Source organism: Erinaceus europaeus, chromosome 4 (genome assembly GCF_950295315.1).
Source record: "Erinaceus europaeus chromosome 4, mEriEur2.1, whole genome shotgun sequence".
Taxonomy (NCBI): Eukaryota; Metazoa; Chordata; class Mammalia; order Eulipotyphla; family Erinaceidae; genus Erinaceus; species Erinaceus europaeus.
The window spans coordinates 25,491,893-25,517,457 of NC_080165.1; the positions used below are offsets into that span (position 1 = coordinate 25,491,893).

Genomic DNA, 25,565 nt, shown 5'->3' on the forward strand with positions numbered 1-25,565 from the left:
TGATTCCTTTCTTAAGGGCTGCTACGGCTGTGGCCCTCGGGTTGGGAAAGGTTACCTGGCTTCAGACCTTCCAAATCACGCACACTCAGTCTTTCAGGAAATTGGTGAGGGTTTAAAAAAGTGCCCCTTCTGAAGCTTCTTTCTTGGTCTCCTCCCCATGCCTTTCGGTCATATAGGCAACTAGTGACTGGTAAGGCTGGATGTCCTTTTGGTCACGAAGAGGCTGTGACATCCCTAACTTTTGCAGCTGGTCGGTGGCAGAAAGCAGACTGGAATCTCAACAGTGGATCCCATTTTGGACAGAAAAACTGTTACCATTTCAGAAGCACACAGCTTCTGAATCTCTTAGATGATTGAGGAAGTTCCTGGCCCACATCCTGGCTGGACCTCCATTCCTCCCCCTAGCTTTACTTTAGTCTGGCACTCTCTCTCTCTGGAAAAGCCAGTGGAGGGTGGAACCCCCACACATGGGCTGTTCAGAGGTCCTGCCCTGGTTTGGGATGCTGAAGCCTCTTCCACTCTTTCTTCTTCTTCTTAAATATTTACTTACTTTATTTGATAAGACAGAGAGAAATTTTTTTTCTTTTTTTTTAACTGGGGAATTAATGTTTTACATTCAACAGTAAATACAATAGTTTGTACATGCATAACATCCCCCAGTTTCCCATTTAACAATACAACCCCCACTATGTCATTTATCATCCTTCATGGACCTGTATTCTCCCCACCCACCCACCCCATAGTCTTTTACTTGGGTGCAATATGCCAATTCCATTTCAGGTTCTACTTGTGTTTTCTTTTCTGATCTTGTTTTTCAACTTCTGCCTGAGAGTGAGATCATCCCATATTCATCCTTCTGTTTCTGACTTATTTCACTTAACATGATTTTTTCAAGGTCCATCCAAGATCGGCTAAAAATGGTGAAGTCACCATTTTTTACAGCTGAGTGGTATTCCATTGTGTATATATACCACAACTTGCTCAGCCACTCATCTGTTGTTGGACACCTGGGTTGCTTCCAGGTTTTGGCTATTACAAATTGTGCTGCCAAGAACATATGTGTACACAGATCTTTTTGGATGGATGTGTTGAGTTCCTCAGGATATATCCCCAGGAGAGGAATTGCAGGGTCATAGGGTAGGTCCATTTCTAGCCTTCTGAGAGTTCTCCAGACTGTTCTCCACAGAGGTTGGACCAATTGACATTCCCACCAGCGGTGTAGGAGGGTTCCTTTGACCCCACACCCTCTCCAGCATTTGCTACTGTTACCTTTTCTGATGTATGACATTCTCACAGGAGTGAAGTGGTATCTCATTGTTGTCTTTATTTGCATTTCCCTGACAATCAGAGACTTGGGTCATTTTTTCATGTATTTCTCGGCCTTTTGGATCTCTTCTGTGGTGAATATTCTGTTCATGTCCTCCCCCCATTTTTGGATGGGGTTATTTGTTGTCTTGTTGTTGAGTCTGGCAAGATCTTTATATATGTTGGTTATTAAACTCTTATCTGATGTATGACATGTAAAGATCTTCTCCCATTCTGTGAGGGGTCTCTTGGTTTGGGTAGTGGTTTCTTTTGCTGTGCAGAAGCTTTTTAATTTGATGTAGTCTCATAGGTTTATACTTGCCTTAGTCATCTTTGTAATTGGATTCGTTTCATTGAAAATGTCTTTAAAATGTATGCGGAAAAGAGTTCTGCCAATATTTTCCTCTAAGTATCTGATAGTTTCTGGTCTAACATCCAAGTCCTTGATCCACTTGGAATTTACTTTTGTATTTGGTGAAATACAGTGATTCAGTTTCATTCTTCTGCATGTTTCAACCCATTGTTTCCAACACCATTTGTTGAAGACACTCTGCTTTCCCCATGTAATAGTCTGGGCCCCTTTGTCAAAGATTAGATGTCCATAGGTGTGGGGACTAAGACAGAGAGAAATTAAGAGGAGGGTAGAAAAGATAGAGAGAGAGAGAGAGAGAGAGAGAGAGAAGAGAGATACTTTCAGGCCTGCTTCGCCACTTGTGAAGCTGCCCCTACACAGGTGGGGATTGAACCCAAGTCCTAGTGCGTGGTAACCTGTGCTCAGTGGTCCCTTAGTCTTTTCTTTCTGAGGTCCCCTCTCCCCATCTCTTTCTCTCTCTGGCCTCAGGCACCCCCACACTAGAAGTTGGATGCATCCTTCTCCTTTTCCTTCCTTCACATCTTCACTTTAGTCCTCTGTCCCTCCCACAGAGACCACAGACTCCCCCTGCCCCTTGGAGCTCTTCTTCACCCTCACAGCTGCCACTGGACCCACACATTTGATGGAGGTATTCTGGGCTGTAGCTGCTGCCCTCACGTCCTGCTCCTCCAGCCTCAGCTCAAGCTCACATCCCGGTCTGGAAAGTTCCCGGCTCCCACTGCCCCCTGGGAGCCGGGAACTGTCCACCAGCACCGCAGCGCTCACCTGTGCTGCCCCTCCCACCATGGACCCTCCCCTCCTCTCCGAGTCCTTTTCAACCCCTTCGTCCCCAGCACCACCAGTCTGTGCACCCCCAGAATGCTGTGCACACCCATCCTCGGCAGGAGGCCAGTCCAGTTTTCTGTTTGCCTCGCCTGCGCTGCCTCTACGAGAACAGCCATCCCCCCTACTCCCTGCCCCCTCGGGTCCTGGAGGACAGATTTTCCGGATGGGTAAACTGAGGCTGGGGAAGTTCTTGACGCGCTCAAGGTCGCAGCCTCAGCCTCCCGAAGGCCGGGTGGACCCGCGGCTGCACAGTGCTCAAGAAGCTGCGGCTTGCAGCCCTCCGGGGACCGCCCCACCCCGCCCCAGGCCGCGGAGGCGCGCGTGCGTGCGTGCGGGACGGTGCGGGCGCGGGGGGCGGGCCGCGGCGGGTCACGTGGCGGCGGCGGCGGAGCGCGGGCAGCGAGCCGGCAGGCGGGCGCAGCAGCCCGGCGGTCTAGGGAGGCGGCGGCGCGGGGCGCGGGGGTGGCCGGGCCGCGGGCGGGCGGAGAGCTCCGAGGGGCGAGGCCAGCGGCGGGGTCGCTCGGCCCGGAGGAGCCTGCGTCCCGCTCAGCCTTGCAGCCCCGCGTCCTGAGCATCTCCCGGAGGGACGGACGGAGACAAAGGAGGATTCATGTCCAAAGGTAGGGCGTCCCCGCCGAGCCTGCTGCCTCCCTCCCCGGGGCGCTGGTGGAGGTGCTCGCCGCGGGAGGGTGGCTGCGTCCGGAGCCCACGCGCGGTGACACGCACGCCCAGGCCACGGCAGTCGGGAGAAAGGCGCGCTCGGCAAGGCCGGCGATGCGGGGACCCGGATGCGCGCAGAGAGCCCCCCACGGGGACACACCTAGGCTTGCCCACAGGTATGGCCACCTCCGCGGCCAGGCCCTGCGACGCCCAGGCCCCTCTCCCCACCCGACAACCCCCGACTGGTGGTCTCCAAGGGAACTCACTGGCTTCCAGACCACAGGGAGGGGGCAAAGGGGTACCCCTTGGCCCTTTGCTCCAGCGAATGGAAAGAACCAGGGCGGGAGCTGGGGGCGGGGGGGGGGGGGAAGGCGTCCGGATTTGCCTCTGGGGTGAAAGAAGACTGTTAGGGCTGGGGGCTAGAGAGGAGTTCCTGCTCAGGTAGGAAGCTAGCCTCGCTCCTGACACCTTCCCAGTGGGGTTCCCTGGGCCAAAGACAAAGCCATTCATTGCTTGTAAGAGAAAACGCCAGGGTCTTCGGTAACTGGGGTGGCAGTGCTGCGTCTGGGGGACGATGCCTCTCCCTGGAGCATTGGTGAGGCAGGTGGCTCCTGGCAGGGGTGGTGGTGGGACTGCCTGTAGAATCTTTCTGCTCCCCCAGGAGCCCTGGGAAAATGGGGAACTTAGGAGGGACCTCAAAGACCATCTAGACAGCCTGGCACACTTGACCTACATCCTGTTGTGACCCCATCCTGAGCTCTGGTCACCCGCGGGAAACCCCTCTCCATTTCCTGTGGGAGGAGAGAGACCTATCTTTTCATACTGTGCTCCTGGCCCACATAAAATCCATCTGCAAAGAGAGCAGCCTAACGGGGAGATGAAAGGTCTGCTCAGCCATTCACACCCTATCCATTCCTCCAGCCTTGCGTTGCCAAGTGCCTGTGTTGTGCTCTGTTTGCTAGGGCACGGGGATCAATGAGAGGTGCCCCTCCCCAGTCCTGAAGAAGGGTGGGAACATAGGCTCAGCGCCAGTGATTTATGCCCATGCTTTTGTGGAACCGTCACAGCTGCCAGCAAGGCGGCTTCTCTGGGCATCTTCCTGGGGAGAAAAGTGGGGTTGTGAGGGCTGTTGGGGCAGAGGAGGGAGTTCAGTCTCAGAGCCGCAGTTGTCCTGCACCCTGGAGATTTTCTGTGTACTTGTCAGGTCCCGTAGGGGGACTGAGCAGACCTGGGTGAGGACACATACTTTACGAAGGGCCCTTGGGGTAGGGGGAGTAAGGACTTTGCTGGGGATCAGAAGTGTCCTTGGCATCCAGTCTACGGTTGGGTCAGACTAGATGTCCTTTTGGCAGCAGATGAAATGGCCTGGATGGATTGGAGTAATTGGATGAATGAATGAATGAATGAGAACCAAAGAGCTCAGGAGCCCCTGGGCAGCATCGAGACAGGGCCTCCCTATCAGATGAAGGAGGCACAGCTTCCCTGCACTCAACGGGCAGAGGGTCCCCCTGTGGAAGCCGTGTCCCAGCGAGCTGCAGTGCATGTGCATTGCTGACAGCTGATGTGTGCTCGTTAGCAGGCGACTGGGGAGCAGTTGGCATATGCGTGGGAGGGCAGCTTGCCAGCAGGTGTGCACAGTGGGTGTGGACAGATGCTCACAGGAAGGCTGAAAGTGGGCTTTGCTCCCACTCTGGCCCTGCAGTCCCATCCAGGTGTGCTTGGCTGGTCTGTAGATTGCTTCTGGAGTCCAGATCTGTCCTTTGGACGTGATTTTATGGACCATTCCATTGAGAGGACGGGACTGAGCAGACCTGGGTGAGGAGACGCACTTTACAAGAATAATTGGGCAAGAGAGACATCAGAATAGTTATACAAATGACTTTCATGCCCAAGGCTTCAAGGTCCCATATTCAAATGCACCACCATAAACCAGAGCTGAGCAGTGCCCTGGTCTCTCTCTGTACCTTTTTCTCTTTCATTAAAATAAGAGAAATAAAATATTTTTTTAAAGAGTAGTTATAAAGAAATACATACAAGCCTCAGTTTCTCAGTCTGTGAAATAGGTACCCCCACCCTCCATGGGTCTCTGCATTGTGGAGACCAAATGAGCTCACCTGTAGAATCGCTTGTAGAATCGCTGTTGCCAACCCAGTCACAAAGCTCGCTGAATGTGAGTCAGTCAACAAACAAGATTTCCACAAAGGGGAAAAATATGTCAAGAAGAATGGTGAAGTTAGTACCTTGTCAAGTGAAAGGGGCTTTTAGTGAGGATGAGGGAAGGCGAGTGTCCGGGCACAGCATCAGGGTTCTGGTGTTTTGATTGCTTTTACTCATATATGGTTAAGGGTGCTGTGTGCCTCAGGGCATGGAGTGTGGCCACAGTTAAGAGGATCTAGATACAGGAGAAACTCATCAGTCTCAGAGACCTGAGGAGAAGGGGGAGGGGCAGGTGCAGGTGAACTGAGTGGCCCCGGAACCACTTGTTCCACATGGCCAGCAACGCAGTCCAGGCTGCTGAGTGTCAGCTGCAGGGCTGAGCCAAGATCATCACCATCTGGAGCTGCCTGGCTGAGAGCTGCCCTCTGGGAAGCAGGACAGAGTGCCAGGCCTCTGAAGGTCCTGTGGTCCTGTCAGATTCAGAGGTGGCTAGAGTACCAGCGAGAAAAGGTCCCCACTGGAAGAAAGAGCTTAGCCAGAATGGGTAGAAAGAGCAGGTGATGAGGTTCAAGAACAGACTGTCCCAGCCAGGCTGGTGGCAGGAGTACAGAACCTGAGGACGGAGCCTTCAGCAGCAGTGCCCAGTGGCGCCTGCTCAAGGACCACCTGACTGTGGTGGCCACTGGGGACCCCCCACTTCTGGAATCTGTTAAGACTGTGGTGAAGCTGCTGGTGATTGTGCAGCCCGAGTTCTGTGAGCCACATCTCAGCTCCCTTTCCTGGACTTAACTTCCTGCAGATAGCAATCATGGGAAGGCTACCAGTTGCTTCCCCGGGGTGGGTTCCCTTGCTGTGACTTCCCAGTGCCTAAGGGCCAAGGAGGTGTGTCCATACCCCAAACCCTATGGGCCAGACATCCAGCCAGCAGATCTGCAGCCCCTGGGTCTCTTGTGCCACCAGTCAAGACAAGTGGCATTAAGTGGGCTCCGTGCAGTGCACTCCTGAAGTCAGGAGGTCTCGGAGCAGCGGCCAGAGGGAGAGCAGTGGTGGAGTGGCAGTGATAATACGACCAAGTTCTTCGTGTTCTCCAAGTTCTGCCCTTCAGCTAGCAGCCCCAGAGGCAGCAGGGTCCGACAACTGACAGGGCGGGGGTGGAGGCGGTATGTTGGAGTAAACTAGCCTGGGTACCTTAAGCACTCCCACCAGTGACAGCCCTGGCTCTTCCCACAAGGAAGACACGGGAGAAGGGGCATAGGCGAGCAGTGCCAGCAGATCTGCAAGGTGTACTGGAACCTGCTTTCCAGGCACTGAATCACATCAGGGTGGGCACAGCCTGGCATCTCTCCTGGTCCAGCTCATCGACCAGCCAGACTCTCCACTAGTGCAAACCCTGCTTAGTAGCTGGAGTTGGTAACAGGCATCACTGTGTGCACTCTGTGAGCATCCTGTGGACACGTGGCAGAGTCCTGCTGGGGCAGCTGCTGGCCGCCTCCTTTGACCAGACGTGCTGGTCTAAAGCTGTATCACTGGCGCTGGTGTGCAGACCTCTAGACAGCCATGTTCTCCACGCCGTCACTCCCACTGCCAGCACTGTACCCCAGCTTCATGACGCTGTACCCCTCACTTCACAGGAAGTGGGATTAGTGCCATGGAGACTAGCAAGGGCACCTGTGTTGCCACTGGTGGTGCTGGAGCTGGATACCTGGATCAAGTGCCCCTGCCCGTGCCAGCCTTTCTCCCTGCCATGGATCAGAGTGAGCTGCCAGCATAAGCTGGGAGTCCCCGTAGACGTGGTCTGCTGGCCACACACTGCCCGCCCGCACCCTCTCTCTGTCCAGACCCAGTGGGAGCATCCTTCACCCTCCACTCTCAGGGCAGCTTGGGCCCCAAGGATTTCTTAGCACCTCTGCTCCTCCCTCCCCTGGCACCTCCTCATTGAGGACCTGGGTTCACTTCCTGGTAAGGCTGTGAAAGGGAGCACCTTCCTGTCTCCCTTCTTTGTACCTGGGCCAGATGAGGCCACTGGCCCCCTTTGACAACTGAGGAAACCGAGGTTCAGAGCAAATCCACATAGGACTTAGGGTGGTGTAGACGCTGGTGCTCCTGTGCACAGTTCTCTGGGGCCTGAGTATTTGGGTAGAACCAGGGACTTGGAGAACAGAAGACGTTTGGAGACTCACAGAAGTGGGTGTGAGCCGATATATATAGGAGTTTTTCTTTCATTCATTGACTCACACTGTATTTCTTGATTCATTATTTATTTTAAAATATTAGCAATTAAAGGAGGGAGGAGAGAAAACCATGTCATCACTCTGGCATATGCAGTGATGGGGAAGGGGGTTGAACCTGGGGCTTCATGCTTGCATATCCAGTACTTTATCCACAGCAAACGTCCCAGGCCACAAGATTTATTTATGAATGAGGGGACAAGGACACCACACAGCATGTGGTCTGGGGCTTGGATTTGGGACTGCCCATGCTCTACTGCTCCCCCCACCCCCACCCCAGCTGCTGTAGGGAAGTGAGAAGAGAATCACTGACCAAGAAAGACTATAGGTGCACCCTGGCCACCCCCTCACCCCCTGGCCCCTTTGTGCAGTGCCAAACACTGTCCTTGCTCAGAATGGCCCCCTCCCAGGGCCTGCAGGTGGGGTTGATGGGAATGTCAAGGAGAGAAGCCCCACTGGGTTGGGCACAGTAGTTAGCCTGGGCAGTGCACCTGCTGCGTCACACACAGGACCCAGGTTGGCGGAAGGTTCAGGGTGCCATGGTGTCTTTCCTTCTCCCTCTCCTCTGAAAAAAAAAGTCAGCCCAGAGTAGAATGCTGGTAACTACAAAAAAAAAAGAAATTACATAGAAGTGTCTTTGTAACAAACAAGAAAAACAGACTCTTGGCAGGTTACAGGGTGGAGGAGGTAGGCACTCAGCTCCCTGTCCCTCTTGGCCATCTGCTGCCCCATCGTCCTCATGAGCTAGAGCCTCTGCAGGGCACCAGGCAGGAACCACAGGCTTCTATCAAGGCCAAGTGAGAGGGAGGGAGGGAGCGCGGACAGCGCTGTGTGATCAGCACCTGCCTTTAACAAGTGTTTTCACACTCACTGCTTAGGAGCTGGAAATTAGCAGCGCGAGAGGGTCTGTAACCAAGAGGCGCTGCTCTGGCTGTCCTAGATGTCCTGCCTTGCATAATGCTGACCACTGCTTACCCACACAGGCTCACGGGAGACGGTGGGTCGTTCAGATCCACAAGGCTGGCAAGTGGCAGAGCCAGGCTCTTCTCATCTGGCATGCATTTCATTTCATGGCTAGGGAAGTAGAGGTTCTCTCCCCCAGCATCTGCCCTGGCAGGCAGTGACTCTGATTGTGCTGGTATGTGGACATGGTTGTGATCCGCCAGACCCACTGAGGATGGCCTGCTCACTCAGCCTCCCTCCTTCACCTGCCTGCAGCTGAGGCAGGTGGCTCTGGCATCTCATCTCCTTCCTGCTGCTCGGATGGGGTCTTAGTCCTTCTGCAAATCCACAGCTATAGCTAGGAGGGTGTCTGGAGCTCCTCAGGGGCAGTCACCCCTCCTTTGCTGTGATGCTTATGGAAGAAGGGACACAGGTTGGGAGACAGGAATGATGCCCACTTAGTAGGGTGGGGCAGGGGTAGCCCTGTTTGCTTCTAAAAGAGAGAAGCATACAGATGGATGGTCACTTGATAGTAGCTAGGCCCATTAATCCCCCCCCACACACACACACAGCCACCAGGGCTGTTGCTGGGGTTCAGTACCTGCATGAGGACCCCACCATTCCTAGTCACCTTGAAAAAAAATTCTTTTTTTTATATAGAAAATGAGAGAGAGAGAAAGATAGAAGTAAGAAAGATACCTGCAGCATTGCTCCAGTGCTCTTGAAGCTTCCCCCTTGAAGTTGGGTGTGGAGACTGAACCTGGGGCCTCACACATAGTAATTTGAGCACTTTACCAAGTGCGCTGCCTCCCGGTCCTCTGAGGTCTGAAAGGTTTTTTTTTTTTTTTTTTTTTTTTTGCCTCTAGGGTTATTGCTGGGGCTCAGTGCCAGTACTATGAATTCAGTGCTCCTGGTGGCCATGTTTTCCCCATTTTATTGGATAGGAGAGAGAGAAATTAAGAGAGGAAGGGAAGATAGAGAGGGGGGAGCAAGATAGACGCCTGAGACCTGCTTCACTTGAGAAGGTACCCCCTGCAGGTGGGGAGCCGGTGACTCGAACCGGGATCCTGCCATGGGTCCTAGAGCTTTGTACTATGTGTGCTTAAACTCATGCACCACCACCCAAACGCTAGGTCTGAAAGTATTCTGAAGTATTTAGTGTTCTCAAAGGTCTTTGCCCTGTGTTGGAGGAGGCAGGACTAGGGCTTAAACAACTGCAGAGGGGTCCTCCATGGGGGTCTGTTGCCTTCAGGACATTTGGCTCTGACTGGGGGTGTTTTTGGTTGACACAACTGAGGTGTTACTGCTGGCATCTGGTAGAAAGGCCAGGGACTCGCTAAATCCTGTCCCATACAGGACACACCACAGTAGCTGCCCAGCCAAAAGTGGCAAGAGTGCTGAGGCAGAGGGCCCTCCAGTCAGACACACAGATGTCATGGGTCCCCCTCCCAGTGCCTGAGCAGCTGGAGAAGCTGGGTGCCATGCAGGCTTTACACCCAACTTGTTCCATGTTCTTGGGCAAGTCTCCCCCTGGGCCTCTTCACCTGTGAAATGAGAGCCCCATGCTGTGACCCCAAGCACACCCTTGTAGTTTCCCTGTCAGCATGATCCTGTGTGCCGTGGATCCGCCTGACCTCTGCCCGGTGGCTTTGCAGGGCTGCCTGAGAGCAGGACGGACGCAGCCATGTCGGAGCTGGTGCCCGAGCCCAGGCCGAAGCCGGCGGTGCCCATGAAGCCTGTGAGCATCAACTCCAGCCTGCTGGGCTACATCGGCATTGACACCATCATTGAGCAGATGCGCAAAAAGACCATGAAGACCGGCTTTGACTTCAACATCATGGTGGTCGGTACGGAGCCCCAGGGGTGGGCAAGGGCGGCGGCGGGGGGAGCAGCTCTGAGGCTAAGGGTGGGCTCAGCTGGGGTTCATGGAGAGGTAGTTTCACTGCACTGGCCCCCTTGTCCCCTCTGAAGGTGGGGCAGTGGCTCTGGGTGGGTGGTCTGTCAGTCTTGCCTCAGCAGCATCTCGCAAGTATGTCCCCTCCTCACCATCTCCACAGCTGCCGCCCTCGAGGCAGGTGGGTGCCTCCCATGGACAGATTGTACGTAGGGGATAGGTGGCAGCACCAGGATCACTTCTGCTGTGAATGAGAGCTCTACGGAGGGACTCACAGGGCTGAGAGAGGCTGGTTTTGCTAAGAACACAAGATAATTTCATTACTGTTTTTTAGTATTATTAAAAAACTGAAAAAAGGGCTGGTCAGTGGTGCAACAGGTTAAGCACACATATTACGAAGCTCAAGGACCAATGCCAGGACCCTGGTTCGAGCCCCTGGCCCCCCCATGTGCAGGGGGGTTTGCTCCACAAGCGGTGAAGCAGGTCTTCAGGTGTCTGTCTTTCTCTCCCTCTCTGTCTTCCCCTCCCCTCTCAATTTCTCTGTCCTATCCAAAAAACTGAAAAAAAAAATGGAGTAGTGAATTCCCAGGTGAGCCACGAGTAGTGAATTCATAGTGCAGGCACCGAACCTCATCAATAACCCTAGAGGCGGGGGGAAAAAAACAAACCTGAAAACAAGGAAAAACTATACACAAAACGAGGTTTGTTTTTGGTTTTTTTTTCAAATCACTTTATGGGAGGGGGTCATGGTTTACAGTACAAGTGTTGACACATGGGTACGATTTCTCCTCTCTCCGTGCTAGGCCTTTGCAGAATGCTCTCACTTCCAACTTGGGTCCTTTTTCCCCATTGTGCACCAAATGTAGACATTATGCCTTTTCTGGTGGTCCTGGAGCTCTGAGAAGGAGAGGATGTGAGACCCAAGCCCTTTGGCTTTGCCAGGAGCTTCTGAGGAAGCAGGAAAGCTTTCCTGCCTGCCATTCCTGCTCAGCAAGCGCCCAGGCCTGGGCTGGCCTGGATCACAGTTCTCCTCAGGGAGAGCTGTCAGGCAGGGGGTGGGGAGGGGGGGTGTGGTGTGGGGTGGATGTGGCTTTCCTCAACTGCTCGTGCTCTGTCTCGCTGTAGGTCAGAGTGGCCTGGGCAAGTCAACACTGGTCAACACACTCTTCAAATCCCAGGTGAGCCGCAAGGCCTCCAGCTGGACTAGAGAAGAGAAGATTCCCAAAACAGTGGAGATCAAAGCTATTGGGCACGGTGAGGACCAGGCAGGGACCCTGTGGGCATTGTTCAGAGGGGCCTCAGAGATGGGGAAGATGGTGCTTATGGGTAAGTGAGACAAGTGCCTGCTCCATAGACAGTCCACCCAAGGGAGGGAGGGAGGGGAACTAGAAAGAAGTGTGTGGGGGGGTAGCAGATAGCTTACTTGTGAGTGCACATTTTGTTTTGTGCAGGGACTGGATTTCTTTCCCCCAGCTGCCACATGGGTATACTTGGCACGGGGGAACTTCACAGGCAGTGAAGCAGTACTAGAATGTGTCTCCGCCTCTGTCTCCCTCTCAGTCTGTCACCCCCTATCTGGGAAAATCATAATAAATCAAGAGTTCTCAGGAGCAGTGTAGGCACAAAGCCCTATTGAAGCCAGGGGAAAAAGACAAAAAACAAACAGAAGTGGGAGGGCAGTTCATTTGATAGTGCGCTGCTTTGCCATGCGAGAGATCCGGGTTTGGCCCAGCCACTAAAGCATTCAAGCAAGCTTCTGTGCTGTCTTTTTTAAAAAAAAGTGACAGAAGTAGGTGAGGTAGATAGCACAAAGAGACTTTCACGCCTGAGGCTTTGAAGTCCCAGGTTCAATCCCCTACACCACCATGAGCCAGAGCTGAGCAGTGCTCTGGTAAAAAATAAATAAAACTGAAAAACAGAAGTGTTTGTGCAAGAGCTATATGTGAAAGTCTGGGTGGGATTCAGACAGAAAGAATCGGGGGGTGGCGCACCTGGTTGAACACCCACATTACCATGCATGAAGACCTGGGTTCAAGCCCTCAGCCCCCACCTGCAGAAGGGAAGCTGCCTGAGCAGTGGAGTGGTGCTGCAGGTGTCTCTCCCCCCGCCTTCCTCTCCATCTCTCATTCTCTATCAAAAAGAAAGAAAATGGGGAAAAATGGGGGGTCGAGCGGTAGCACAGCAGGTTAAGTGCACATGGCACGAAGTGCAAGGACTGGCGTAAGGATCACCGCTCATGCCCCCGGCTCTCCACCTGTAGGGCAGTCGCTTCACAGGCGGTGAAGCAGGTCTGCAGGTGTCTGTCTTTCTCTCCCCCTCTCTGTCTCCTCTCCTTTCTTGATATCTGTTCTATCCACCAACAACAGCAATGACAACAACAATAATAATGACAACAATAATAATATTGACAACAAGGGTAGCAACAAAATGGGAATAATGACTTCTAGGGTCAGTGGGTTCGTAATGTAGGTACCAAGCTCCAGCAATAACCCTGGAGACCAAAAAAAAAAAAAAAGGCCACTCAGAGCTATGCAGCTATGCAGCTCTGAGCCCCACCAATGACCCTAGTAGCAAAAACAAAAACAAACAAACAAAAAAACCCCAAAGAATTGGGAGCCGGAGGTAACACAGTGGGTTAAGCGCACGTGGCACAAAGCGCAAGGACCAGCTTAAGGATCCCGGTTCGAGCCCCCGGCTCCCCACCTTCAGGGGAGTCGCTTCACAAGCAATGAAGCAGGTCTGCAGGTGTCTATCTTTCTCTCCCCCTCTCTGTCTTCCCCTCCTCTCTCCATTTCTCTCTGTCCTAACAATGGCAACATCAGTAACAACAACAATAATAACTATGACAACAATAAAAACAACATGGGTAACAAAAGCAGGGGAAACACAACCCAAAGAATTAGGGAGAATATTCCAGGTGCAGGGAGCAGTATAGAAACCGCTGCGGAGCTGGTATAGATGCAGAGCTAGACTACTGCAGCCATAGGGCCTGAAGGAGGGAGGAGCTTCCCAGCTGGCAGGCAGCAGGGGACGCCCGTGGCGTAAGCTGGAGGGTGACTGTGCCTAGATCACCTTTTCTGTTCACCCTGCAGTGATAGAGGAAGGCGGTGTCAAAATGAAGCTGACTGTCATTGACACCCCGGGCTTCGGAGACCAGATCAACAATGAAAACTGGTAAATGCCTCCTGTGCTCCTCCCTCCTGAAGGACCCTGGGCGGGCGGAGCCTTTCACTCCTTTGCCATCACCCCTCCACACTGAGGGCATAGGCGGGCAGGCATGCTAGAGGGGGCAGAAGGGGGTTGTGAGGAGGCATGGGGACAGGCTCATTGGACCAGCAAGGGCGGGGGGCTCAGGACAGTGTGGACTTTAGCTGGAGGAGGCTGGGAAGTGGGTGGGGATGGCCCTGTCACAGATGACAGCACAGCAGAACAGAGGAATAAAGGGTATCAGGTGCCAGTCCCGGCTGTCCTGTGGTGTGCCCTAAGCACCAGACAGCATACTCTGGGCTTAGAGAAGAAGAGGGAAAACAGCAGAGGGGGCTTCCCACAAGGGGAGAGAACCTCTGAGAGCCCACAGAGAGTGAACCATAGCCAACTTTCAGCCAAGAGGGGCTGAAATATGTATGCGGAGTGGTGGAAGGCCCCAGGCATGCATGGGTGTGCTCCAGAGCAGGGTGACCGTGTGTCTGTGAGGGAGCTGGGGTCTGCTGTAGGCAGGCAGGGCCCCTCATCAGCAGCGCCAGGAGGTGACTGTGCTGGTCTTGGAGGAGTGACTGGCCGCACTCTGCTCTGGTCACATGCGTACTCCTCGACACAGAGAGGGAACAGTAGCGACCCACAGCCCAAACCGCTGGCGTGGACGAGCACGTGCGTGTCCCTGCTGTGCTGAGTGGTGCCAGTTCCCGCTCTTTCCCTTCGTGCACTTCCAGGGAGGAACCCTGAGTTGTCTCCCTGACCTGATGTGTTTTGTAATGGGAAAAGAAAGTGGGGGGCTGGCGGAGGCTGGGGAAGAGGAAGGGACCCCACAGCCCCATTGCACCTGGAATTCCTTTGGTGCTGTCTGCGATGCTCCCGTGTGGTGCAGCCCAGGGCCTCATGCATGGAAAGCCCAGGGCCTCATGCATGTGCTTTACCTGGGGAGCCATCTTCTGGAGCCTCCGGCTGCTTTTTCTGATTCCCCAGCTCGTCCTTCGGGGCACTTCTTGTTGTTACCATTTTATTTATGAGGAGACTGAGTCTCGGCGTGGGGTGCAGACTTCCTCAGAGTCTCCAGACTCATAAAAGATGGACGTGGGCGGGGGTGGGGGGATGTGTGGGTTGATTTCTGTCATGGGGGTGGGGTGGGGTGCTGTCAGCAGGCTAGGTGCTAGGTGAGTCTGCCCTTGTTGCTGAAAGGTAAGCTGTTTATGGGCTGAGGCTCGGAAGGGGAAGCCAGCAGGCATCCCAGAACCCTTGGGGGAAGGAAGAATAGAGGGGCCATTCGGGGCCTTGTCTGAGATGAACTTCTGCGGCCTGTCCTTCCGGGACACCGCCTGTCTCCCCACTCCACTCCCAGCTGGGAGCCCATCGAGAAGTACATCAATGAACAGTATGAGAAGTTCCTGAAGGAGGAGGTGAACATCGCCAGGAAGAAACGCATCCCTGACACCCGCGTGCACTGCTGCCTCTACTTCATCTCCCCAACGGGGCATTCGTACGTACCAAGCGGCCCTGCAAGGCTGGTGGCCATTCTGGAGTGGACCAATCATGCCTGTGTGTAACCCAGATGTGTCCCCCCCTCCCATGGCCCTGGCACCTTAGCATCTCCTAAACTGCCCCCAAGGAAGTTTGACTTTCCTGCCCTGCAGACGAAACAGAACACCTTCGGTCCCCATGCTGCCCACTGAGTCCCAGCACCATGGCGTGGCTGTGCCAGCAGGGAGAAGTGGCATGTGTATTTGGTGGGGGTGGGGGATGTCACCATACATTCAGTAGACCCCTGCATTGCACAAGGTGGTTGAAATAAGGGGAGGGGCAGGGCTGCTGGATGGAACTGGTGTTTGGGGGTGGCGTGGGGAGACAGCTGTATCTGGAGGGCACTCAGCCCAACATGAGGAGACGGGTACCCAGAAATGAAGATGGGCATCAGCAGGGCTGTGTGGTGGTGCACTGTGGCTTCACAGGGGGTGGCACCTGGTATAGGCAGAGGTTGGAGGACCCAGTTGGGCACATGGGCATACTTTCTGCAGGACTGGGGAACAGGGTGGGGGTGGGCAGTGGTTTTAGCTTCTGCCTGAGCCTGGTCAGAGCTCAGGTTTTTTTGTTGTTGTTGTTGTTGTTTTCGTTTTGTGGTTTCAGTCATCACTAGGGCTTTACCACTCTGGGCCAAGTTTTTGAGACAGAAATAAAAAGACAGAGAGAGGCAAAGAGACCATAGCACCAAGGCTTCCTCCAATGCAGTGGAGGCCAGGTTCAGACCTGGGCCACGTGTGTGAGAAGCCACACACGTGTGGCTTCTAGGTGTCTAGGTGTGAGCTATTTTCCAGCCCTGGCCCTCAGGCCTGGAGAGGGAGGCACCATCCAGCAGGCCTCAGATACTGGCAGAAGCAGGCACCCTGCAGTGTGTGAGGGTGGAGCGCAGAGCCTGGGCAAATAGGCCAGCTTTCTCTCTCCCTGGATCCTGATCAGAGAACAGCAGACAACTGTGTCCTGGGCTGTGTCCATGAGGCCAGTTGGAGCCATCAAATGGGCAGAGAAGTCCCAACAGGAGGTGTAGAAACTGACCGAACCAGGGCCTGAAGACAAGACACTTGTGTGGGGTAGCAGCCTCAGAGAGAGAATGGAGCATGATTCAAAGGGCAGAGTTTGGATAGAGCTTGGCACGTGGCCCTGTGGAGAGTTGGTGTATGTGTTCAATTTTTTAAAACTATCTTTATTTATTTATTTGGTAGACACAGCTAGACATCAAGAGGGAAGAGGGTGAGAGGGAGAGAGACAGAGAGACACCTACAACACTGCTTCACCACCTGTGAAGCTTTCTCCCTGCAGGTGGGGACCGGGGGCTCGAATCCAGGTCCTTGTGCACTGTAACACGTGCACTCAACCAGGTGAGCCACCACCCGGCCCCTGTGTGGGTATGTTGAGAGAGGAGGTGGCCTCTTGGCCTCAGTCCAGTCCTGGGGTAGCTGCAGCTGGGGTAGAGCAGGGAGGGCAGGAGGCGCTGACAGCCTGCCTCTCTGGGCCGCAGCTTGCGACCTCTTGACCTGGAGTTCATGAAGCACCTGAGCAAAGTGGTGAACATCATCCCCGTCATCGCGAAGGCAGATACCATGACGCTGGAGGAGAAGTCTGAATTCAAGCAGAGGGTGAGAAGGCCTTTACTGCCCCACCTCCAGTCCAGGCTGGCTCCCCACACCACTTCCCACCCAGCTCCCACTTAACGTCGCAGTAGATGATGTTGGTGGGCTGGGGAACGGTGGTGCAGGAAGTTAGTACTTCTGCCCCCCCTCTGCCTCTGCCCCAGAGGCAGTAAGCATGCCGGTGAGCTCTGTCAGGTGCTCCACCACACAACCCCCTCTTCTGTGGGGTTTGTTTGTTTGTTTTTCCTCCAGAGTTATCTCTGGGGCTGGGTGCCTGCACTACGAATCCACTGCTCCTGGAGGCCATTTTTTCCCTTTTGTTGCCCTTGTTGTCTATCGTTGTTACTATTATTGTTGTTATTGCTGTCATTGTTGTTAGATAGGACAGGGAGAAATCAAGAGAGGAGGGAAAGACAGGGGGAGAGAAAGACAGACACCTGCAGACCTGCTTCACTGTGAAGCGACCCCCCCTGTAGGTGGGGAGCCAGGAGCTCGAACCGGGATCTTTCCGCTGGTCCTTGTGCTTTGCACCATGTGCACTTAGCCCACTGTGCTACCACCTGACCCCCTCTTCTCTGTTTTCAAAGAGAGAACTAGAGCATCACTCCAGCACATGTAATGCTGGGGATCAACCTTGAGACCTCATGCTCACAAGTCCAGTGCTCCACCCTTTGTACCACTTCCTGGGCTGCTTCTCCCCCTGCTGTTATCCTGACACCTGTCATGTTGTTCTCCTCCCTACCTCTAGGTCCGCAAGGAGCTTGAAGTAAATGGCATTGAATTCTACCCCCAGAAGGAATTCGATGAGGATTTGGAGGATAAGACGGAGAATGACAAAATCCGGGTTGGTGCCTAGGGCTCCGCTTGTCTCACAGACGCCCCTAACTCTTCCCCTTCCCCTTCCCCCCGCCGGCATGATTGGCATGTGAGACTGTGGGAAACAGTTCCTTTGCCTCTCAGCTGGGCAAGCACCAAGTAGGAGCACTCTCTGTCCTTGCTGGCTCACAGAGTTGTCTCAAAGCAAGTCACACGCCTCAGTGCTGTGAAAGGTCCAGAGTGTTCTGTGGAAGGAAAGCTGGCTGACTGTGGCCGGCCAGGCAGCTGGGACTGCAAGTGGATTGGACTCGGCTTCTGCTTCTGGCCCTCAGTACTGTCACCAGAGGAGTCCCCCAGAACCCTGCAGATTGAGGCAGGAGGAACCTTATACCACTCCTCTCCTGAGACATATGTCACAGCAAGGTGACATGTGTCTCCTTTGTGTCTCTATCCCCTCCAGCAGGAGAGCATGCCTTTCGCTGTGGTGGGAAGTGACAAGGAGTACCAAGTGAATGGCAAGCGGGTCCTTGGCAGGAAAACACCCTGGGGGATCATTGAAGGTAATCTAGTGCCTCTTCTGGAAGAACTAGTCAGTGGCAGTTATTGATCCAGCATCTCTAGGCCAAGGACAGAAGCTCAACAGTGAGAGCCATCACATGTGGCCATGGTGAGCTCTGGTTCATTAAGAAGCCAAGAGACCCCCTTCTTTTCCCAGGAAGCAGTTAAAAGCCTGCTTTAGCACCTGACTGGAAGTCTAGTGTCCAAAGATGCTGGCATGTCAAAGCAGTTCTGAATATGGAGAGATTAATAAGGATTGGGAAAACCCCAGGGAGGATTCTGGGGTGGGGGGCAGTGTCCTGACAAATAGCTAAAGGGCTGTTTAATTGTTGCTGTGTTATGAAGGAAAGTGATCACAGGCAGGTCAGGATTCTGTGGGTTCTCAAAGAGATGCTTCCATGACCACATTCAGTGCAAAGAGAGTCTCTTGAGTCTCAGGTTAATGTCTTGTCCAGGGTTACATGATTTCTAAGTGGTAAAACTTTTTAGATTTTAGACTCCTGTTTTGACTCCTAAGCCAAGCACAGCACCATCGCCTGGTGTTGCCTCTTACTTGCCTGTGGCCTTTTGTTGGGATTAAAAAACAGTGGCATTTTCTCATCATCACTCTTTCTTAGTTAGGAATTATTGATGAGAATGTCTGTTCTACCCATGAACTAAAAGATCGAGGTCACATCTCAATCCTCTTCCCATAGACATTGGACAATCTCAGATCAGACTTGGCATATAGTGCATGACCTTTTCAAGATGGCATAATTATGCTCTTCCGTCTGTTTCTGTCTTCCCATCCGATTATAAGAGCCTTAAGAAGAGGGACTATTGGGGAGTCGGGCAGTAGCGCAGCGGGTTAAGCGCAGGTGGCGCAAAGCAAGGACCGGCTTAAGGATCCTGGTTCGAGCCCCTGACTCCCTACCTGCAGGGGAGTCGCTTCACAGGTGTTGAAGCAGGTCTGCAGGTGTCTATCTTTCTCTCCCCCTCTCTGTCTTCCCCGCCTCTCTCCATTTCTCTCTGTCCTATCCAACAACAATGACATCAATAATAACTACAACCATAAAACAAAGGCAACAAAAGGGAATAAATAAATATTTATAAAATAATTTTAAAAAATTAAAAAAATTATTTTGAAAAAGAGGGACTGTTTCTACTATGCAATAAAATGGAAAAATGGCAGAGAAATAAAAAAAGAATGGGGAACTTCCAGTGGAGGAGATAGAATATGGAACACTGGTGCTGGGAATTGTATGGAATTTAACCCTCTTACCCTACAATCTTTTCAATTATTATTAAATCAATAATAAAAAATGTGGTCCAGGAGGTGGCCCAGTGGATAAAAGCATTAGACTCTCAAGCATAAGGTCCTGAGTTCAATCCCTGGTAGCATATGTACCAGAGTGATGTCTGGTACACTCACTCACTCACTCACTCACCCGCCCACTCACTCACTCTCCTCTTATCCCTTTCATCAATAAGTGAATAAAATATTTTTTAAAAAACTAATAAAAAGGCAAGTGTGGTTAGCTTGTAAAAGTGAGAGCTTGGTTACCTAGTACAAATAGAGGGGACAGGAGGGAGGGAGGGAGCAGGTGAAGAGGAAGAGAAATTAGGTATATGCACATAATAAATACTCTAGTTCTTCCAGATGGGAAAAAAAAGAGGTACTGTACCTTGGGCTGTGGGCAAATTCATTTTGCTTTATTTTGGGGGTAAGTCTTATAGAGTGCTTGAGTAGTCAAGTCTCCTTATCAAGGCTGGAGAGACAGCATAAGACTGCAAAAGACTTTCATGCGTGAGGCTCCAAAGTCTTAGATTTAATCCCCAGCACCACCATAAACCAGAGCTGAGCAGTGCTCTGGTCTCTCTGTATCATTCTCACTCATTAAAATAAAATAAATAAAATACTAAGAAAAAAAAAGTCTTTTCATCTGCAAAGTGGGGGAGAGAGTTAGCTATCATTCCACAGAGTCTAGGACAGTCTGAGCTACCGTCACTGCTTCATATATATTTGCTCACTGGATACATGCCAGTGTGCCACAGTGCCAAGGGGAACAGGCTTTGGGAAGGGTTGCAGTGACCTGCCCTGTGGCCTGCTCCTGAACACCGAAGAGAAACTCATCAGCTGGGTGTCACTGCGGTGACTGCCTGTTTTGTTTTGTTTGCAGTGGAAAATCTCAACCACTGTGAGTTCGCCCTGCTTCGAGACTTCGTCATCAGGTAAAAGGGCCCTCCTGCTCCTCTTCAGAGGGCAGACTTAATGATTTGAGGGCAGGAGGCCCTCTGCTCAGACCCACTTCCTCAGTCTCCTCTCTGGTAGAGGTTCCCCCATTACTTCTAGTTCCCACCATGAAGCAGAAGGGACTGAAAAAGGTGTCCTTGGCTCTCTGGGACACGGCTTTTTCAAGGGGCCCAGGCCTTGGAAGATCTGGACTCTTTCCTCCTCCTAACCCTAATTGCAGCCCTGTCTGTCTCCTTCCTGTGCCCTCCAGGACGCACCTCCAGGACCTCAAGGAAGTGACACACAACATCCACTATGAGACCTACAGGGCCAAACGGCTCAATGACAATGGAGGCCTCCCTCCGGTGAGCGCGGACACAGAGGAGAGTCACGACAGTAACCCCTGATGGCCCCTTCTTGTGTCATCACACATCCCCCTTCTCCACACATATCTCCCTCGTCCACACACACACCCCCCAACACCACCACCAAACAGCTTCTCCTCCTCTGTCCCACAAGCTTGTCTGGTGTTTGTGGAGTGTCGTGTGTGTGTGTGTGTGTGTGTGTGTGTGTGTGAGAGAGAGAGAGAGAGGGGTTGAGAGTGAATGTGTGTTTGTGTGTGCATGCATGTGCATGTATGTATGTGTGTTTGCACACAGGGGTGAGGTATTTTCACTGCCCTCCCTGGAAAGTCCCTTGTAAGTTTGGTCCCTCCATGACTGTCCATTATCTGTCTTCTTTCCTTGTGTCCCAGAACAAAGCTGTGTGCCTCCCTCAAGGTCTGGGGGAGGTTTCATTTAAAGTCCATGGGAGCAGGTGAACCACAGGTAACTCTGACCTCTGAGCCTGCCCACACGCCAGGACCAGAGACCTGCCAAGCCCAGTCTGTGAGCTAGACCTGGGAGAGGGGTGGGGTAGGGGGTGGGCAGTTGAGGACCCACCTCTCCTGGTGAGCTGGGAGTGGCCTTGGGGAATGCTGGTGCTTCCTGGGAAGGCAGAGGAACGGCCAGGGTTGGGCTTCTGCAGGCAGAAGTTGGGTCTATAAGCAGAGAAGAGAGCTTCACCCTTGGGTCTGTGTCTCTGTGTTGTGTCTGTCCAGAAACTGTTACCTGTCACTGTCGCAGACCACTGTCCACCCCCACCTCTCCTCTGCCCCCTTCTCTGCCGCCCCCATCTCACTTCTCTTCTTTCACTTTCAAGAATAATCCATCTTAGGTTCCTTTCTGTAGTTACTGTTTATTACCTAGTCTGCTTCTAAGAGATGGTTTTAAGCCACCTTCAAAGACCACAGCTAATCGCACAGCAGAGTACAAACTGAGGTCAGCATGTAGCAGTGTTGCCACTGACCATGAACCTGTGGGCAGCCCAGGCAGGGGAGAGGCCGTGAGTATCAGCTTTCCCTGTCTGGTTAAGGAAGTACCTATGCCAGCCAGCCAGTGAGACAACCTAGTTTTTTTTCTTTAGGCATTAATTCTAGAAAAGCTAAGTAAAGAAGTATCAAACCAAGATGCCATATTTGTCTTTCTCAGTGGCTTGGCTTCAGAGGCTACACCTTCTGTTTGTCAGGATTCCTTATTTTAAAGCTGCTCTTCTGCTTCTGCTCCTCACTGTTGGTCCCTTTCTTCTGCATTTCTGTTTGCTCTTATTGTTAACACTGAAGCTAACTTGTGTGCTTGTCTGTCTGTGCTTTCTCTAGAGCCTCTGCTGACTCCTGTAGCTTCTTTCTCCAACCAAACCCACAATCAGTGTTATCTATAAATTTCTGATCTTCTCCTCAGCCCTGTACTATTAGTCCAGCTATATCCCCTGTTGGTTTTACAAACAAGTCACTTTTTCTCCACTAGTCTAGGAGGTGGCTGAAAATTGGGCTGGGGAAACAGGTCAGCCTCAGGCCAGGGAGTGCCCACTAAGTCACAGGGTTTAGCGCCACCTCCTGCAGCCTCTTCTCTAGTCCCCTGGTCCAACGCTGGGTGTTTCTACTGGGCCTTATAGACCCCAGCATTTATAGTTGCTGCCACTCAGGTGCTAGGAAAACACACAGACTTAAGACCAAGACTCAGTGGACCAGAAGGAAGAGGTGGCTGACCAGATGTCCTAAAATCCCCAAACCTCTGGTCTCAGTCTCTCCTGGAGACTCTTACCCAGGCAGCCCCCATCCTCCCTCCCTCTAGTTACTCTAGGCTTGGCAGCAGGGTCTATGCCCAGCAGAGTAGCTCCTGGCTGCTCTAGTGAGCACAGTCCAGTGTGGAGACCTGGAACTGGTCACCTCACAGGGCCCATTTTGGGGTGGGGCAGGTGGGCAGTGGAGAGACTGAGTCAGGAGCTACCACTCCCAGTCTCCCTGGAGAAGCTGTTCAGTAGGTAGTGTGCTGCTAGCTGCTGGTCTCCACCCCCTCAACCGTTCTCAACCCCCTGCAGGGAGAAGGCCTCCTGGGCACTGTCCTTCCACCTGTGCCAGCCACCCCTTGCCCCACTGCAGAATGAAGGCACCCCCAGCCGGCTTCTCCCTCCAGTCTTCTCCGTTGTGTGCTGCGGGGCCAGGCCCTTTTTAGTGCTGCGCTTGTCACTGCAGCCCCTCAGCCCTCAGCAGTGGGGAGGGGCCAGCTGCCTCTTTAGGACGGTGGGCTCCTCCTCTACCCCCAGCACCCCTGCCTTCCCAGTGGAATGGAGTTCTCGCCAGCACTGTCCTCCGTCTGTGTCAGCCAGCTTCACCCCTCTGTGGGGGAAGAGCTCACCGCGAGCTGCTTCTGCCCTCAGGATCCCATCCCAGCTGCTTGTGACCATTCCTGTGGGCAGTGGTGCTGCCCCATCCTTTCATCCACACTTGCTACTCTTGGCTTCCTTAGAGGGTCAAGACGGCCTCTTTTCTGCTTGTCAGTTTGTGGACGTCAGCTGTGTGAGCCCCTGTGTGGGACAAGGGTGTCTCCTTCATTGCTTAACGGTTATTTACAGGGTGGGTCATTACAGCTTCGGAGGAGCAAGGGATAGGACCCTTATAAAAATCACCACCATGGCTGCCCAGGGCATGGTTTCACAGCCCTCTCCACCCCATCACACAGCCGCTTAGGAAGAGTGGTTTCCTCAAAGAGGCATTTCTGGAATTGATGTCCTTGTCCTCAGACCTAATGAATTAAACACAAAGGCACAGAGGCTCCAGAAACCCACACAATGTGAACTAAGGAAGAAAAAGCACCCTCCTGCCTACTTAGCAATAAGAGGGGCTCTTCCCACCCACCACCAGCCCTCCCCTAAATACACCAACCTCCCCCACCCTGTTTAACCTGAGTCATGAATCAGCCAGGCCATGGTTCATCACTATAGGCTCATGGAAAATACCCAGTGGAGGGCAGAAAGCCCCCCCCATCAGATGCATGAATGTTTGCGAGTGTCGGCTGCCACTGCCCCCCACCCCACCCCCACATTTTGTCTTTCTGGAAGCCTCCTCCCTCCCCTGTCTCCACCTGGACACAACTGCTCTAAGGCTGGTAACTCGTGGGCCATTCACCTCCAACAAGATCCTGATGGAGCAAGAAGCCCAAGCCTAGGGGATGCAAGAACGACCCATTTCTTAACTCTTACCAGTCCCAGCCAACCTTCCGGTGACACGATTAAATCTCCCAACTGAAAACAAGCCAATAGACACTAAAACTGGTTGTGTAAATGTTGCTAGATTTTGTGTTGTACAACTAAACATTGCTGTTTGAACAATAGCTGCCTGGCCTGTGCGTTGTTTTGCTCCTCCTTGAGTCAGCAGTCACGTCCGTGTGTGGAGGACAAGACAAGCGGTACTTTAGTAAGAAGAGTTCCAGAAGTGGAGAGCACGTTGTGCGATCCATCCATCCTCAGCTGTTACAAGGCTGATCCTCAGTCATTAATCTCTCGGGCTTTGTGTTCAGAAGGAGAGCTGGAGCTATCACCCCTACTTTGAGGGGCACTTGCTCTACAAGTGCCTGTTTACTTTGTGGAAAGCAGTTTTTAAATACTAAATCGGGCTGGGCAGTGGTGCACCTGGTTGAGTATATGTCACTATGCACAGGGACCTGGGTTCAAGCCCCTGCTCCCCACCTGCAGGGGGCGGGGATGCTTCACAAGCAGTGAAGCAGATCTGCAGGTGACTATCATTCCCCATCTGTGTCCTTCCTCCCCTCTCAATTTCTCTGTCCTATCAAATCAACTAAATTAAAAAGAATTTTTTATTATCTATTTATTGGATAGAAACAGAAATCGAAAGGGTAGGGAAGATAGAGAGGGAGAGAGAGAGACACCTGCAGCCCTGCTTCACCACTTGCAAAGCTTTCCTTCTACAGGTGGGGACCGGGGGCTCGAACCCAGGTCCTTGTGCACTGTAACGTGCGCTCAACCAGGTGCGCCACCACCCGGTCCCTAAATTGTTTTTAAAAAGGAAAAAATGGCCACCGGAAGTTGGTGTATTTGTAGTGCAGGCACCGAGCCTCAGAGGTAACCCTGGTGGCAATTAAAAAAAGGGAGTTGGGCGGTAGCACAGCGGGTTAAGCGCATGTGGCGCAAAGCACAAGGACCGGTGAAAGGATCCTGGTTTGAGCCCCCAGCTCCCCACCTGTGGGGGGGGGTCACTTCACAAGCAGTGAAGCAGGTCTGCAGGTGTCTCTCCCCCCCTCTGTCTTCTTCTCCATTTCTCTCTGTCCTATCCAACAACAACGACTACAACAATAAAACAACAAGGGCAACAAAAGGGAATAAATAACAAATAGATAAATTACACAAGAAGGCAGAGGAGGACCTAGAGGTTAGAATTGTCATGTGGAGACTGAGAAATGTGGGAGTCAGGCGGTAGCGCAGCAGGTTAAGCGCACATGGCAGGAAGCGCAGGACCGGCTTAAGGATCCCGGTTCGAGCCCCTGGCTACTTAAAAACATTTATTTTCAATTGCCTAGTTGTCCTCTCCTTTTCCCCAGAAGACAGAAAAGCCAAGCCTGTTGAAAGGAATGGATTCATCTTGTCCAGAGACCTGTCTATTTTACAGTAAACACTTGAGTTCATTTAAGTTGAATACACTAGTGCATTTCTTGTATTCTTTGTTTTCTTTAGATAGAGATAAAAATTGAGAGAGAAGGAGGAGATAGAGAGGGAGAGAGGAACACCTACAGCACTACTCCACTGCTGGTGAAGCTTTTTATTTTTGTTTTTTAAAGTATCTATATATGAGAGAGGAAGAAGATAAGAAGAGAGAAACAGGGCATCACTCTTGGCACACGTGATACCAGGGACTGAACTTGGT

The 25,565-nt window shown here is 52.6% G+C and overlaps 1 protein-coding gene across 6 annotated transcripts; it reads left to right on the top strand.

The window, feature by feature from the left end:
- The first annotated feature begins 2,929 nt into the window (after positions 1-2,929).
- SEPTIN3 (septin 3) lies at positions 2,930-24,018 on the top strand. Of its 6 annotated transcripts, none has more exons than XM_007523432.3 (11): positions 2,930-3,123; positions 10,146-10,337; positions 11,510-11,638; positions 13,477-13,558; positions 14,940-15,077; positions 16,611-16,728; positions 17,471-17,566; positions 18,002-18,098; positions 20,256-20,307; positions 20,580-20,673; positions 22,727-24,018. In XM_007523432.3, the coding sequence occupies exons 1-11, from the start codon at positions 3,114-3,116 to the stop codon at positions 22,790-22,792; spliced, it is 1,074 nt and encodes a 357-aa protein (XP_007523494.1). In that variant the 5' UTR covers positions 2,930-3,113; the 3' UTR covers positions 22,793-24,018. The 6 variants fall into 6 exon arrangements, 3 of the variants coding, with proteins under 3 accessions (XP_007523494.1, XP_060045032.1, XP_007523493.1); XR_009549417.1 differs by having other exon boundaries at positions 2,931-3,123; positions 20,580-22,422; positions 22,458-24,018; XM_007523431.3 differs by having other exon boundaries at positions 2,933-3,123; positions 17,999-18,098.
- The last annotated feature ends 1,547 nt before the right edge of the window (positions 24,019-25,565 follow it).

Excerpts from the sequence above, each read along its gene's own strand:
- SEPTIN3 (XM_007523431.3), top strand. Across the intron at positions 11,639-13,476 it reads GATCAAAGCTATTGGGCACG|TGATAGAGGAAGGCGGTGTC; the intron begins GTGAGGACCAGG and ends TTCACCCTGCAG. Across the intron at positions 16,729-17,470 it reads AGTCTGAATTCAAGCAGAGG|GTCCGCAAGGAGCTTGAAGT; the intron begins GTGAGAAGGCCT and ends CCCTACCTCTAG.